Source organism: Rousettus aegyptiacus, unplaced genomic scaffold (genome assembly GCF_014176215.1).
Source record: "Rousettus aegyptiacus isolate mRouAeg1 unplaced genomic scaffold, mRouAeg1.p scaffold_m13_p_4, whole genome shotgun sequence".
NCBI classification, from domain to species: domain Eukaryota; kingdom Metazoa; phylum Chordata; class Mammalia; order Chiroptera; family Pteropodidae; genus Rousettus; species Rousettus aegyptiacus.
In genome coordinates, this window is record NW_023416307.1 from 145,314,434 (window position 1) to 145,331,530 (window position 17,097).

The 17,097-nt window shown below is 38.6% G+C and overlaps 1 protein-coding gene across 7 annotated transcripts in view; it reads right to left on the reverse strand.

Moving 5' to 3' along the window:
- Positions 1 to 17,097, reverse strand: part of UBP1 (upstream binding protein 1) — a 50,386-nt gene that overhangs the window by 10,344 nt on the left and 22,945 nt on the right. For 6 of the 7 annotated variants that reach the window (XR_004950313.1, XR_001598603.2, XM_016158791.2 and 3 more), the window contains 9 exons: positions 14,033 to 14,109; positions 9,698 to 9,803; positions 8,894 to 9,000; positions 7,104 to 7,256; positions 6,899 to 7,009; positions 6,354 to 6,461; positions 1,831 to 1,934; positions 389 to 443; positions 50 to 143 (listed from right to left, as the gene is read on the reverse strand). Coding sequence is in view for 5 of the 7 variants with exons in the window: in XM_016158791.2 (XP_016014277.1) it covers positions 50 to 143; positions 389 to 443; positions 1,831 to 1,934; positions 6,354 to 6,461; positions 6,899 to 7,009; positions 7,104 to 7,256; positions 8,894 to 9,000; positions 9,698 to 9,803; positions 14,033 to 14,109 (915 nt within the window). In the remaining 2 variants the exon portion in view is untranslated. The remainder of the gene's footprint in view (positions 1 to 49; positions 144 to 388; positions 444 to 1,830; positions 1,935 to 6,353; positions 6,462 to 6,898; positions 7,010 to 7,103; positions 7,257 to 8,893; positions 9,001 to 9,697; positions 9,804 to 14,032; positions 14,110 to 17,097) is intronic. The other variant, XM_016158793.2, reaches the window with a different exon arrangement.

Consider the following 17,097-nt stretch of genomic DNA (forward strand, 5'->3'; position numbering starts at 1 on the left):
CATTTGCATGCGTGTACACACACACACATATGCACGCGCACACACATACCTGAAAAATTGGAAAACAGTCTTGTGTATGAAGAAAATCTGTTTTTGAGCAGCCACTGCTGCGTTTCCTGGGTTGTGGCTGAAGGCTGAAGTTGCTATTAATAAAAAAATGAACATAAATAGAACAATTCAAACTTACAAAAAAATAACCCAAGTCACTGGCATATTATAAAGAACACTGAATCCATAGACATCCTCCAAGTCTGAAGTATAAAAAATACCCAAGCAGAACATAGATCTGACTACTCAGCGACCCAAATAATGATGCAAGCCCCTGTCAGAGCTTTAAAAATGCAGGACCCAGAAAGTATCTGATAGTTTTACGGAACAAGATACTTACTTCACTAGAAGCCTGTGAAACTCCATCTCCCTGATGATTTGGGGAAGAAGAATTGCTGGAGAGAAGGAAAGAAAGGATAATTATTATATTATATATACATAGAATATATACATATATGTACATACACACATATATACATATACATACATATATATATAGAGAGAGAGAGAGACATTAAAGGCTATTATACTAGGTTATTTTAAAATGATACGATGTGACAGAGCAATGTAAATTTGCAGTAAGAATGTTGGCACAACTGGTCAGGGAGTGAATATGATCTTAATCTGTGCCTCTTTCTCTTTTTATGAAATAAAAGGCCTCCAGGGTAATAGGAAAAGGAAGGATATTCATTCATTTTAGGGACAAAAAAATGAAAAACCAAGAAACATAAATCATTGAAAATAGCTACAAAAAATTTAAGAAAACGATGAGCTATAAGAAATGGTATGATAATCCTAAAACAAAATAGAAAATGATATCCCTTTAATTATTTATGACTAAAGATGGTGAAATTCAGGAGAAAAAAAGAAACTTACACCACTATCCTTCTGTTTCTACGGTAAAATGAAAATGAGAAAAACTCCAACAGGGAATGTGGCCACCTTCCTGGCCTGGGCCCCAACTCATTTCTACACACTTGTACTTCAGTTACTTAGGTTTATGATGTTGTTTACCATTGTCCTTCACCCGTGAGAACTTAAGCTCCTTCTGACAGGGGTTTGTCTCTCACAGCACCTGACCAGTGCTGGGAAAAAGTGGGCTCTCAGGAAATATCCAGTCAACTAGCGAATACATGAACTCATAACTTGTCTCTAAAATCATAACCATTTTCTAAGGTTGTTCAGATTGGACTGTGAAATTAGAAGAATCCCCCTACATAGTAACATGCTGGCCTCCTGGTCTCTCCTGAGTCCAAGAGTGTTTTTCTACTCTTAAAAACACAATTAACCTCAAAACAAGCTGCCTTATCAGTGTATCCATCACTTCCTCTGGGAAAAGCATGTTGTCTGTCTTCTCATCAGACCCTGTTACGGACTGAATGTTTGTGTTCTCTCAAAATTCGCGTGTTGAAATCCTGTCCCACAGTGTGACACGGTATTAGGAGGTGAAGCCTTTGGGATTCATTAGGATTAGATGCGGTCGTAAGGGTGGAGGCCCCGTGAGTAGGGTCAGTGGCTTTCTAAGAGTCGAGAGAGAGTGTGCCTCCAATGCTCTGCCCTCCACCATGCGAGGACGCACAGAGTGAACAGTGTGAATGTGTGAGCCAGAAGGGGCAAGGAGCACAAAGGCTGGGAGGCGGAGAAAGATGACTTCCCCCTGAAACTGAGGCAGCCAGTCCCCATTATCGCATGCTTCACACAGACCACGAGAGCTTACTGGACTTGACGAAGGGAAGTGGAGGGAAGTGAAGCCTCAGGCACACGCTCGCACAAGCCAGATACCTGTCAGGGACGCTGCAAGTGCTCTGCTGCGGAGAGGTGAACGTGGGCGCTGTGGAAGAGCTGTTATTCACATAGGCTGTGGGGGTGTCGGGCCACGGAGAACACTAAGGACAGAAACAGAAATAAATTGGTGACACGCTTCCAAAGGATGTGGAAGGAATGGTTGTGAATTTCACTCTCTAGTCTGACCAAATACAAGATTCTAAAACACAAGACACCTGACACTCATCAAGCAACCTCGGAGAAACACATCACATTTACTTCTGTGTGGCAAGGAAAATTTTTACTTGCTGTACGCATCCAGACACATTAATCTTAGAGAAGACCTGAAGTGACGATAGCAGCAAAAACTTATGAAGGCATTTTAAATGTATACTTATGTACAATGTGCTTTCGAGACTCTTCACCTGCCTCTTTATCAATTCTCCAATAGGTGCTTATCAAGGTTTAAGAGTACAGAGGCAAGAAGGGATTCATAAATAACATGTGACATCACATGGTGACTGGGACAGTGGCTCTGTCCTACCCAGTGCTCCTTTTGCCCTCACCAGTAACTATTTGCTTCCTTGATTTCTCTAAGATTAATAATCCCCAAGTAAGACGAGACAGTCCCAGCACCCAAAATACATCAACTACATATGGCACCGCCTATATCTATACCTATCTACACGTCTTTACTATTTAAATATTCTGGAAGGGGCATGGTGAACTAAAATGTTTTTCAGCTCAAGCACAATTCTGACCAAAGATACAGCAAAGATACAAAGGCACATTGACTATTACAATTAGAAGAGGTGAAAAAGCTGCAGTCAAAGCATGCTGAGCAGGCCGGGGTGGTGTCAAGTCAAGTCTTCGAACCTGAGTCAAGGAGGGGTCCATTTCACCTGTGGGTAGTCTTTCTAAAACTAATCTGCCCCAGAATGCCCTTGGTTTCAAAGGTCACCTTTCTTAATTACTTTTCCCATTTTACCAAAAAAAAAAAAAAAGAAAAAAAAATGAAAAGGACTTCTAAGACCTGAATGACCCTGGCTCAAGGAAAAATCAACCTATCTAAAACAAGTTTCTCTTACTTAGTAAAAAAAAAAAATCTAGAATTACGGTTTACCCTGTCTCATCATTCAGGATGTATTTCCAGTAACATCTCTACTTGTATATTTATTCATCTAAATTTATACAATTTGTTGTTTTGATAACTTGGTACCAATAATTATAAATTTAAAATCTCTCAAATGATTTAAGAGCTTATGGTTATAGGAAATTAAAAAAATTAAAATTCAATTTATGTAAGTTTGTTGTAAATAAGTAATCAGGGTGATGTTTGAATGCATCAAAGTATGTCGTATTAGGGCACAATTATTTAAGGAGGATGAATGAGAAAACGAGATCAAGAAGGAAGAGCAGAATAAAATTTCAGACTTAAAGAGCTTGATGATGAACTTTTTAAATGAACAATGGAGAGTGTCAAACTGCTATGGTAGATCCACAGAAAACACTTCAAAATGTAATTGTTTTATCTTAAAATTGTAAATGTAACTATTTACTCTGTCAGAAAATTGTCTCCTTTGCAACTATTTAAATTTATAATAAAAACTTTCAGATGTCAACCTAAAAATGTGTAAGGGGTTATAATATTTTCACAATCCTTTTGTGTGTACATGTCACGACCACTAGTGTGAAGGCACTAGGAGACTGTGAAGCACCTGAAGGCAGAAACCGCATCTCCCCAGTGGTGACAGGCACCTGAAGCAGCCGTCTGACGCCCACCAGAAACACAGAAACAAGGAACATGAAACAGAAATCCTGGATCTTAACAATCCTTACAACCATCCGTGATGTATCCCCTCAGAAATGGGGGAATGGCTACAGACTTATTGTTTCAGCTACTATCGACTTTTATAAAAGAAATCTAATCTGGCTGGACAGTATTGCTAAACTTATTGCATGGCCTACCAACTTTACTACAAATGTTACACAACAAGGCCCGCTCTTTTTAAACTAAAGCTGCTGTTTTACTTTCCATCTCACAGAATAGTCCCCCCCAGCTTATACAGCTTGAAGAACCCAGGATCCTGTGAGCCAAGTGGCAGGTGGAATACCTTGTGGGTATCAATGCTCACAGTCAACTCCATGACCTGCAAGGTTTTCCTGCTACATCAGGAGGATTTTCCTCTCCTCAGATACAAAATACTACAATGCAGCTATATGCTCATCTAAATAATGTAAACCTTTAACATCAAGCCTCCCTAAATTTGCTTTGGTAATTACTGCCAGTTGTCTGCTGAGGAAATGAAGCCATCAAAAACACCAAGTTTGTATGGCAGAGTAACACAGCAGAGATACCGAACTGACTGAAGCTTCATAAACATACCTATTTCACTTTTACACATCCAGACTTTCAGCAGTAAGGCTGTTAACAGCTGTCATTTAAAACCTGACCAACAAATATGAGGCTCGATTCACTGAACACTAGAAAACTGGTCCTATTAGGAGGCCTCTACTTTGAGAAAAGAATGGATTCTAAGACCTTAAATGGCCAGGCTGAATGAAACACCAAGACCTGATTGACTGCCTATGTTTTATAAGTTCTCTAGCGGTCTCAACCCAGGAGGTAAAGGCAAAGAAAAACCATGTCATTCTTCCCTGTCTTTAAAAGCAAGCACTGGTACCACAGTGCCTGTGCTGCTGAAGACAATCTGTAATTCATTAAGGCTCCGACGCTACTTGGCCTGGCCTGGACTCTATTATAGTCACAGTTTGATACACTGTGAACAAAGTCCCTCCTCAAGTAAATTAGAAAATGACCCATCTTAGACTCTAGAAACTGGAAGCCCAGATTTGAGCCAATAAAATCTGGCTTAGAGGCCAAGACCGACAGACACACTAAGGGTTTTGTTGTCCAGGATAAGCCTGGATAACCCTTCTCTACTGAAAGCTCATTGTAGCTGAGAATTGTAAGAAATGTTGGCCTTCCTTTGTAGGCACTTGAAGAAGTATATGAAATGCTGTCTCTTTTAAGGTGTTAATCTGTACCTTGTTTTTAAACAGGTTTCCAAGAGCAGCTCTAAAAACCCCTAGAAATATCTTTACCAAACCAAATGCAGCCCAGGGCAGCACACGCACTAGGAAGATGTGAAATCCCAGGCCAATGAACTGCTGACGTTTTGCATACTTTAGACTTAGTTAAGAATCATTCATAATTTACTGATAATTCTACCATATTCAGATTAACTCTGGGCTTGAATGGATTTCCTTAATTTATGAATTATTACAACCCATTCCTTTTAATAAGTTAAACAGTTTTTAACAAGAGGGGAAGTGACTTGAGTTACCAGTGTTTCCCCAAAAAAGTTTACTAAGATCCACTTGTGAGTCTTCAGCTGGGAGAGCAGAAGAGGGTAAAACAAAACTGAAGGGGCGGGCGTTTGGGGAAGGAGTATATGGTTATTCCATACAACCTTTGATTTGCAACAAAAAACCCAGTTAAAAAAAACGCAACATGTGGGCTCCCCATCCACTGAGATGAGTACATTTTCAGTTTTACTGCATTTAAAACATTTTTGCTCAATGCTTTAATGTGGATATGAGGTTCCTGTGATAGTGCTTATGACATTCATAGTCTACAGATAATTACAGACACATGTTTAAGAGTGAAACTTCCATTTTTGGCACCTTGATGGTACAAGTGATGAATAGAGCAGCCATTAATACAGATGATGAAAGTCATATAAAAATCATTTAATGCTCTGTGTTTACATTTAGTGTGGGTATACAGCTGATCTGGACTGTTAGGTGAAGAGTTGTGTCATAAAGTTAACGATTCGCTATAAAGCTGACAAAATTCACGATCAACCAAAAATTCCTGACTGTGTGTTGGGTGAACCAGGTCTGAGTGTAGCAAGGTGCACTATTCTGGCCCGAAGCATAAGGTAACAATGCAGGTGCCAAGAAGAAACGCTAATGCAGTCAAAGAATTTCTTCCGACTAGTGCTGCCAAACAGGCTTTTAAAAGCACAGCCAGCCACACATACTTATGCTACATGCAGGAAAATGTGACACAAAGTATTGTATATGTTAATATCGAGCTTGCTGCCATCATTTCTCTAAACATCCATGAGATTTTCTTATCAGTTATACATGAGGAAACAAAACCTTTTTTAATTACACAAAAGCAACTATTTTACTAAAGTATTTTCAATAAATTCCAGTGCTCTTGAAGGAAGTGTGTGTGCAGAGGGAGAAAGGGAGGGAGAAAGGAAGGGAGACAGGGGGAGGGAACACATTTCTGAGTGTTGTCTTTCCCTCCAAAACCACCCAATATGGTCAACTTAGTTTTAAAGTGTTAGATTTAGGAAATTTTCCTCAGTGAGGAACAAACAGAAAGCAGAAGTCTAAACAAAAGCAAATTAAATCAAGACAAGGACATCAAAAACAAATTTGGCTTTACTTTTCGGTGGAAGGAGGTCCTATATCTAACACTGCACAAGGTTTCTTGCACAATGAAAAGAGAAGCAGAAGTCCCTTACACTGCCTCGCTTTGCCAGAGAATCACCGTAGTCTGCTGGCAAAGTCCGCTTGCTGGACTTTTTCTGCTCATGTTCAACTGCATCTTCAATTATAGGCTCAAGCCTCATCTGGACAAACACCAAAGATTGGGATCAATGTCTTTTCATTATACAAAGAAAGATCTAATACCCTGTTTTATGTTTCTGCAGTCCAATTAAACAATTGCATGACTAGCAAGATTCAAAGTTAAAGAAAATGCAAAACCCCAGCAGTGACAAAAATCAAACATTCTAGGCCCCAACTTAAACTCTTGCCAACTTGAAGGTTTTTAAAGGTCTGTTTCTGAGACCTGATTGGGATTTCAGCATCTTCATTCAAGATCCCACCCAGGAAACTAATCCACTATAAAATGTACATAAAATATTTCCCCCACAAATTTCACAAAGAACATGTCAATCTCCCACCCACTCTTCCCCAACCCCTCTGAAGCGAAACTCATCCTCAGAAACAGTGTAATATGCAAACCTCTGCTTCTCTTCAGACACCAAATGCGGCTCTGCATTACCTCTGTGAGGATTGTGGTATCATAGGATGGCTGATACTTTTCTTTTTCGTGAGCAGTTCTCTTCTCCATCTTCTCTCGGTCAGTTTTTTGTTTCCTGTCTGCACCTTTAGGCTAAAACACGAAGTACATTATTTCATCCATCAGACTACAACTTTACAAGTAAAACTGGGCCTTAATTACTGAAAACCAGGTTTCTATCTCTTACCTTAAAAACTTTGATTTGGCAACTAGCTGAGTGTAGATGATCTGTGTACTCTCCATTTTCATTCTGCTTAAAGGTGTCAACCTGGATCCTAAAAGGCACTCCCTTTTCACCTCCATGCTTCCGTGGAGTAAATTCTGTGCTGATGCAATGTACCTAAAAAACAATTCGAAAAGGATTCAAACCACTGTCTGCTGAATCTTGTTCCCTCCTGGGTGTCCTGTCACCTGTAAAAATTCAAGATCCTCTAAAACGAACTCCCACATACTAGCCAGATAATCTGTCATGAATGTCTGATTCTTGCGTCTTTCTGAACTTTTTGGGAATGAGCTCTTCTTCCCTATTCCAATGCCTCTCCTCTAACGCAGGACTTGGCCCGATTATGGGTCCCAGGGGCAGAACTGCATACTTCCCCTACCTCCACATGAGAGTTCCTGCTCAGTAGTTGTAAGTCTACCCTGGGCTGCTCTCAGACTGAGGGTCCTGAGTTTTGCATGTGGCTCAATCCACAGCAACCCTCATCTCATCATTCGGAGTTTCCACTGTTTACCTTCTATTGTCGTTACGCCACTCTGCCCGATCATCGTACTGCTGTTCCAACCTACAAGACTTGGGACACGTTGTCTGGGGAATTTCCACCGTCCAGAAAGCCCACTACTTGTCCTACCTGTATCCATCTAAACTTCTGTCAACCCTTCAAAGTTCACTGAGGATCCTGAGGGCGGTTCTCATCTTCCACCACTTCTGCCCCCTCTCCTAGTACTACTACCATGAAGACAGCTTTAGGGCACCTTACAGGGTTAGTAACGAGACTTTTGGTAATTTCGGGCTGCTACATATCCTGTCTACTACTAACTCAAAGTTAAAACTGATGTCTGCAATATGACTGTGCACGACCTGAGATTTAAGGCCGGCTCTTAACATCACTTTCATCCAGAACATAACTAGTTACCCTGTTAGACAAACAGTATGAGAAAATATTCAACTAAGATGAACTACGTCCCTAGTGACTATTAATTGGAGATAATACTGGCAGACAACAAAAATTCAAAATACCAAAGATTCTTTTCCGTTCACACAAACCAGAGCCTACTTGGGCTGGTTGGGATTAAGCAGTTGGCTTTTTCTATATGAGAGTTCTGGCTCAGTAGTTTTAAATCTACTACTTACAAATCTGAACATCCTTGGCATTAGAATTACTGTTGATTTTATTTTATATATGTATGTTTTTAAGAAACTCATCACTTGGAGACATAAACTGAACATTTATGGGTGAAATGAAATGCCTGGGGTTGTTTTAAAGTATTCCGTCAAAAACTTAAAAATGAAAAACTACCAATAGTTATTGAAGCCAGGTGATGAGTACATAGAGAATTCAGTATTATTAGTCTCTTTTGTGGACATTTGAAAATTTCAGTGTTAGAATATTTTAAAAAAATGCTACAGAAAATTTTAAACTACGCTTTTTTCAATTATACCCTTTTAAATATCAGCTGTTATTCAAAGTAATGTATCTTCTGAAAATGGAAGTTTAGATTATTGTTACTATCAGTGGTAAAGTAACATTTGAATAATTCTTTACATATCGGACTATCTTTATATGTTAGTCTGTATAGAGTGGGTTTAGTAGATTAACTGCAATTTAACAGTGTATATATTTAAAAAGGCAGTACAGATAGTTTACAAATAAGCTTTTAAAGAAAATGATAGCATGTGTCAAGAATTCAGTCTCATCCATGGCCTTCTAAATGACAAGGCTGGTATATTTCTAGTAACGCAAAACAAATCCAAACCTGAATGAAAGCAGATGTGCGTTTCGCAGGGTCCCACAGAAATTCAACCGCATTTAACTGGCTCGGATTTGTCCTTGTGTCAATTATTCCCACAGACATTGGAATATCTATATTTTAAGAAGAAGTTACACAGAAACTCATCCATTGTTAATTATTTAAAAGCTTACAACTTACTAGGTATGATTATGCTCTAAGGAAAATATTATACCTCCTTGCTGAACTTTTTTCTTCAGTGTTCTCTATGGTCAACCACTTCAACATCAAAACCCACCTAATAAGTATCATACTTTCTCCCACCGTGGGTTTCTATTTCATTTTATTCAGAATACGATGGACAGTGCCAACTAAGAAGTAAATAAATGGTTTTAAACTCAAACAAATCCCCCGCAAAACGACAGTTGGGCCTCAAACATGGTGTGAAGTGCACAGGTTCACTTATGCACACATTTTTTTCAATAAATATTGTAAATGTATTTTCTCTTCCTTATGATTTTAATAACATTTTCTTTTCTTTAGCTTACTTTATTGTAAGAAGACAGTATATAACACATATTACATACAAAATATGTGTTAATGGTTTGTTTCGGTAGGCTATTAGTGGTTACATTTTGGGGGAATCAAATTATATGAAACTTTTTGACTGCGTAAGGGTTGACACCCCTAAACTCAAGCTTGTTCAAGGGTCAACATTTTAAAATATAAAACAAGGCACATAGGATCCGCGGTACCAATTACACACGGTACCAATACAGGTACAGATGGCCTTCATCTCTCTCTGCATGGCATCCTGACAGTCACTTGTACCTAAATCGAGAAGTCTGTCTCCTGGGCGATTCCATTTCCAACCTTCAAGTTGCTGATGCTCTGTATACTGTAGCCGTCTATCATGGAACACAACTCTTATGATGCTCTATGGAATAAATGGGGAAATGAGCACTTTTAAACTGTTCCACCTAAAATGCATAAGTGTGTTCACTTCTTATGCATTTCTATAATGGAAGAGCATACAAAAACAAATTCTACTTTTAAAATTTTATAAGTTAACTGTTTTGCTCTTGTATACCTAGATTATGGGTACATTTATTTGGTTCAAAGAACTATAACTCAAAACTAAAAAGCCCAAATAAAATGTTTAATTAGGTTTAACTTTTATTTAAAAATTTGATATTGCAATTCAAAATTAAGATGCCCATAAAATTCATGAGCAAGAATTACATTTCTATGAAGAAAACATCAGATGCACACAAGAATTACTAAAATGAAAAGGTGGTATAAACAGAGACCGAGAAACTCAGGCATAATGATAAAACTGTTAATGTAAAATAATAGTTAATAATTGAGTTTCTGAAAAAAGACGGGGGCGGGTGAAGATATGCCCCCCATTGCTCCGCCCAGCCCACCCAAAGAGAACTTATATGCAAAATTCCCTCTCAACTAACCTTAAAAGTGAGGTTATCTAAGGTAAGCAAGAAAAAGAAAACCACCAAGTTCCACTTTATCGAAATACTCGAGTTCCTGAGGAAAGGCTTTAACTCCGCTCTGCTAACGCTAGGCCAAGTCTGTTCTCCCCTGACCGTCCTGCCTTCACCTCCCACAGGCCCGGGGAGCCAGCCATTGTTTCATTCCAGGAACAGAATTAACAGGTCATCACAATGCAGTTAGATACCAGATTTGTACTAACTCGTGTTTCTGACACATTTATAAATAACTGTTTCTCAGACTATGATACAATAATATTTCCCGTAGACTCTGCTGGTCTAATTAGGTAAGTAATTTGCTAGCAATACATATAAGTAGTAGTTTAGTGTCCCTGCCTTCCCCAATACCCAAGTAATGGCCAAAACATAGCTGAGAAACGTTTTCAAGGGAACCATTTAAAAGCAACATATTTTAATTTGAGGCAGTTAAAAAAGAAGCAAGTCAGTGTCACGACCAATGTGGGAGAAGTCTAGAAAGGGTCGGTCGCTGCCCATCCCCCCACCTGCACCCACATCTGCAGGGCCTGCCCAGGCGGCCTGCTGGCAGCGAAGCCCTCACACTGACAGTGTGTGGGCTGCTGGTGGCCCCAGGTTCACATTCATCAGCAGGCTGATCTCTCAGAAGCAAGTGTAGCACAGAAAAATGGCATGATTTTGATTCCAGTTAGTAAGAACCAGGTTAAATCGAGATATTCAGATGAAAATCTATGAGAATATTGATATTAGATTTAACAGCTTTATAAATCCTGTTCTAGGAGGTGAAGCTGATATATACAGTGAAGAATATGAAAGGAGGACCATAGTTAAGACACTGTGGGACATAAAACTTAAATGAAAAGAGAGAAAGTCGTTATTTGGAAGTTCTGAACGAAAGGAGACACCTAGAGAAGCAGCAACAGACAAAGGGGCCCCGACAATCAGCCCGAAACAGAACACGCAGAAGGCGGGCGCATCACTGACCCCACTCAGCACACTCGAGTGGTTCCCGGGCGCCTCTGATAACCCAGCGTTTGATCCCCAAGTCCTCCACAAGATCATGGGGCTGAGAAATTAAACACTGGGTGGTTGCAGAATATTTTAGGGATCATCTAGCTGAAAATGAAGGGGATTTTTAAGAAATTCACCCTGTAGTTTTTAGCAGTAGCAGACTGTAGCTCTGGATCCCAGGCGAACTCTCTAAACATGACTGGGTGTTTTCCGGCACACTCACCAAGAATCAGATGTGTGGCAGGTGAAAGTGATGTGAGAGCTTTTCAGAATTAACCCTTTCCAACCTGCCAGCTAACTGGAGACACTGATGCTTTTAAAATGGTGCCTCTGTCTAGGTAAAATATGCTGGTGCGACGCCAGCAAAACACCCACCACTCTGCACTTTCAGCTGGATGGTCCCGCCACTGCCAACAATCCACTGCCTCATGAGGAAATCGTTTCTGCCTTAATTACCTAACCTGCATTAATTCTGTGTATTACAAGTTGTTACATGTTTTAATTTCGAATGAAATCCAAGGAAGTTGAGCTTAAAGCAGTCATCAACTTAATCCTGCCATTCCAACTTAATCTGATAAGTATATTTTACTAGGTTGCCAAAAATATTTTAAATATTAAGTCTCTCCTATCAGACTGGTTATTTCTAAATCTTACCACTTATTCATGCTTTGATGAAAACTTAATTTTGGCATTTGATCTAGATGCCAGTTTGTTACAGTTTCCTCAGAACACTGAATTAACACAAATAAAGAACTCAGTTAAAATTACCATTTAAAAAAATGAGTCAAAATTATGAATTAATAATTTTATAGTCCAGCAAAAAAATAAAAATGAAGAAAGCCCAGGAGGGAATACATGAAACAAGACTGGCAAATTGCTGATAACAATTGCAGCTGGTAGAACTTATTACAAGAACTCATTATACAAGTGCATTTACCATAAGCCACCACATGATAAGTACATGTGGATTCAACAGACTGTTCTCCCTACTTCTGGGTACGTTTTAATTTTACAATGAGCTTTTTTTAAAAAAAGTGTTCTGTTCTATTTTATAGAAGAATCTATGATGAAAACAACTTTTCAACCCTTCTTACATGGATTACAAAAAAAACCCCATCACATCAGAGTTATCAAATGTAATGTTCACAATAACAGAATTCACTCACGTCTTCCCTTAAAAAATATATCTAGGTTGAATTTTAACCAGGTGTGGTACAACTGGCAGATCTGTTCAAAGGTGAGCTGGGTGCCCAATGGCTTATCTGACAACAAGCCGGCTGGGACCACGGCATGCTGAGAGTCTTCACATTTCTAAGTTTCCCAGGTACTGGAAAATGAGAGCTGTTAGTTATTAGCCATAGCTATTTAGCATTAGAGTCCAGCGAATCCAAATAGGGCTTTGGCACTGACAACGATGCTGATGACTTTCCAAAATGGTGAATCCAATCGGTGTTTGCTACGTCAGGTGAGAATGCCAATAGGAGAGAATAAAAAAAATAAGACCATTTAACTCACCCTCTAGGGAAATGACCAAACCCACTAACTGAACACAAACATGACAGTCTCAAAGTGCAGATGGCAAATGGAAGAATGGGAAAATAACCTCTCTCCTTCTGTTCCAAGTATGTTGGGAGTCTCGAGAGTCAGAAGGAGAAATCTGGGAGTCCACTCCAAGTTGGCACGACAATGATCTAGTGGGGACCAGACACCCCCTATCTTTTCGCTCAACCTCCCATAGGATTGAGGGCTTCCTGCCCCTAAAGTGGAAGGAGTCTTTTCAGGCGTGGGCAGTTGGTTTTCCCAGTTTGCCAAATTCTCTAACATTAGTGTTAGTATCCATTCTCCTAAGAAAGCTGCCTTTCACATACTCGCCCTCCAAAAAAGCAGATCCACAGAGGGGAGAGAACTCCCAATGGAATGCCTCTCTACACGGAGGGCCCGGCACCACCCGGAGCCCTGACATGCCTCTCTGGGGAAGAGGGGAGGATCAAGAGAACTCATTCCTGCTTCTCCTTTGCTTATAATACTTAGCCACAAGGAAGTAAGATTTGTCTTTTCCTAATTAAACTTCTTCCATAAACCTTGCCCTGTAATGCTATGGAATTTATTATAAACTGGAGTGTATGATGATGGGTAGAGGCTAGAAGGACCATCCTTGCATGACAATGAGGGGGTGGGATAGTTCTGAAGATATATCCTAAAAGCATCGGGTTGGCCAGCCAACGCCATCACACCTCCTGAACCTGGGATGACTGACTTCTCCATTTAGATACAGCAGTGCAGTGAACAGAGATTTCAAATTTTACTTGAGAAATTTTAAGAGATGAAATAATATGACTTTATAAAGTTCCATTTTGACATTATTTTCCCCCACATTACTACTTCAAAAAGATAAAAGTTTCATAGTTGATGGTAGGGCTATCCCCTCCACAGCTGCAACTAATTTTTCTGTGGTACTTTCCCAAAGAGCTTTCACATTTACTTTACTTAGCAACTGCTGTAATTTCTATTTTACAGATGAGTTAACAAAATGCGGCTTAAAAGGTTAGGAGTTTTAATATAGCCATTACTTTTTAAAGTGAAATTAAACAAATTTTTATAAAAACTCTTCCAGCAAAGCTGCTTTTAAAAATCACTGCATTATCTCTTAGGAATTTAAAGGAAATGAACTTACCTTTACCAATTTTCCAGTGATCTCAGGCATATCTCCCATTTTCCGATTATCCAGCATCCGAATTTCATAAGACTGACCTATTTAAAGAAATTGTGTATCAAAAACAATCCATATGAAGAATATCAATCACTCTGTTTAACATAAAAATTTAACTGTCTCTCAAAAGATACAATTACCCAATGTTAATTTGCTAGAAAAGCAAATTCAGGTTTACCTTTCTTTCCTGCAACTCACACAATCCTTTCCATCTTACACCATTACAGAAGACTGAAGAGTTTCTTTGGCAATTTATATTTTCATTCTCATCTGTTACTCTCTCATATTAAATTCATCTTATGCATACATGCATTGAGACCAATTTTAAACAAGTTTTATTGATATACTCAAAGTTGTGCAACCATCACTGCTACCAATTTTAGAACATTTGCATCACCTCCCAAAAAAACTCATACCCATTAGCAGTCACTACTTATCACTCCCATCCTCCAAGTCCCCCGCGACCAGTAATCAACCTTTCTGTCTCTAGGGATTTGCCTACTTTGGACACTTGATATAAATGGTATCACACATGTGGCTTATAAAAACTAAGCATAATATTTTCAAGGTTCGTGCATGTTGTAGCATGTATTAGTCCTTCATTCCTTTTTTACAGCCAAATATTATGCTATTGCATGAACATACCACATTTCGTTTATCCATTCATCAGTTAATGGACACCTGGGTTGTTTCCTCTTGGCTATTATGAATAATGACACTATGAACATCTGTGTACAGGTTTTTGTGTGAGCCGAGGTCAAATTTTAATTCTGTGTACAATCAAGTCAATTCACATTTTTCTCACTGTTCACTTAGCGTCCATAAGAAAACACAGATAGATATTCACACACTGATCTATCTAATTAGGAAAATAAGCTGCTGCCAAAAGTTAGTAACATACTTTTTTTCCTAAAAACATAAAAGGCGTTTATTTATCTTTCATATAAGTCCAAGATAGGCAGTCTGGGGCAGGTATAGCCAATAACATACTTTCAAGCTCACAAAAATAATTCTGGATCACCTGTTATTAAATAATAAAAAAGACAGTATGGTTTGAGATATAGAAAATTGGTAGGAATTAAACAGTGCTTCTCGCACCATGTAATGTTGAAGCTCTTTATGATACAACTACCAATATGTTATCCATACTCCAGTGAGGCTTATAAAAAACATACAAAGGATACGAGATCATAGGGTCAAAATACAACAAAGGGTCATCAAAATACAACCAAACCACTACAAGGTGAAGGAAAACAACTATATATCTATCGTATGTTACTTAGGATAGTCCTTAAATTCACTCAACAGATTGAGAGAGATTAAAACTGAAAAGCACTTTCATGACAAGAGACATTTTTAAAAAGTTAAATTTGTAGCATACTTAACAATGGATCTGAACTAAGAACAGTAAAAAATAGTTTTTAAAATAAGGCGTATGAATAGGTATCATTGAAAAACATGCCATTATACATTTAAAACAACACTCAACCTCATAAAAATTAAGGAAATTAAAATAAAACATTTGTGCTAATTATCAGATCAAAAAATTTTGAATTAAAAATCAAGTGGGCAAGAATGGAAGAGAAATAAGAACATTAAATGTGGGGGGATAAAAACTAATAAAGTCTTTCTGAAAGGCAATCTGGCTGCACCTGTTAAGTTAAATACTGTATCCTTCAAGTCAAGGATTCCAATTAGTCAAGACAAACAGAAAAAAATGCAAGAAGGGGAATATCTGCAACTCATGTTACACACAAAGGGCTAATCTCCCTAAAACATAGAGAACTCCTACAAAATCCCTAACAAATGTCCAGCAGCCCTAGAAGAAAAAAAAAAAGGGGCAAATGACATGAACCTGTGGTTAACAAAAGAAGGAATGCCAACAGTTCTTAAACATATTAAAAGACAGTCAACCTCCGTTAGGGAAATGCAAATTAAAACCACATTGAAATCAATTTTTGCCGTCAGGTTAGCATGAATCTCTAGCTGGTCAAGGCTGGAGGGAAGCAAGTCATACTCATATCCCGACAACGGGAGAGGAGATGAAAGTGGCAGGTGCTCTCTGGAGAGATGCTGAAAGCAGAGCCTGAGCACTGTACGGTGTATCAGATGTAAAGTGTGAAAGAAGAGTTGAGGATTACTCCGGGTTTTTGGCCAAGGAATTTGTTGTATGGGTGGGGTACATCGCAGGAGTAGACTCGGGGGGAAAAAATCAAGAATGCAACTGAATACATTAAGTATAAGGTACCCTTTAGATATCCCAGTCAGTAATCAAGCTGATTTACAAATATGGCGCTAAGAGGAAGACATTCTTGTTGGAGATATTCATAGGAGACTTTTCAGGAAACAGTTGTTAATTAAAGCTACTTAAAGACAGGATTATCAAAGGAGTGGAGAAAAAGAGAAGGTCAAGGAACTTCTCTGGGGTAAAGAGAATAACCCAAAAAAGGAGCCAGTGAGATGGGAGGTGTACAAAGTGCACAGTGTCCTGCAAGACCTATCATTTGGCTGCCAAGGAGGGAGAGAAAATTTGCCTCGCCAGGATTATCTTGTGATCCTCAAAAACTCAAAATACTCAGAATTGAAAAAGTCAAATTAAGGAAGAAATCTCAATGGTCTTATCTTTTGTATTATTTTTCCTAGTCAACCTAACAAGGATACTTCTATGCTCAATATAAAGTTCAATCTATTTCCACAAACAGATCTCAAGATTTATTATTGCTCCGGTATTACAGCACTGTAGTTTATTCTAAAAGCAAGTTTTTTTGGTTTTGTTTTGTTTTGTTTTTTTAAGGTTCTGTAACACTTAAGGTTCAACTGGTTTCCCTGTTGGAAACTATACATGTCCTCAACTAATTTAGAAATTCCTCTCCACCAACAATTTTCTTCAATGGTAATACCCACTAAGTGAAGTACAAGACTTTTATTGGTTTAATTTCTCCTTCTATCTGATCCCCTTCCATAATTGTTTTAATAACATAGCTTCCTGAAATATCAGTCTAGCTAACTGAAATATAAAAAAGGTTCCA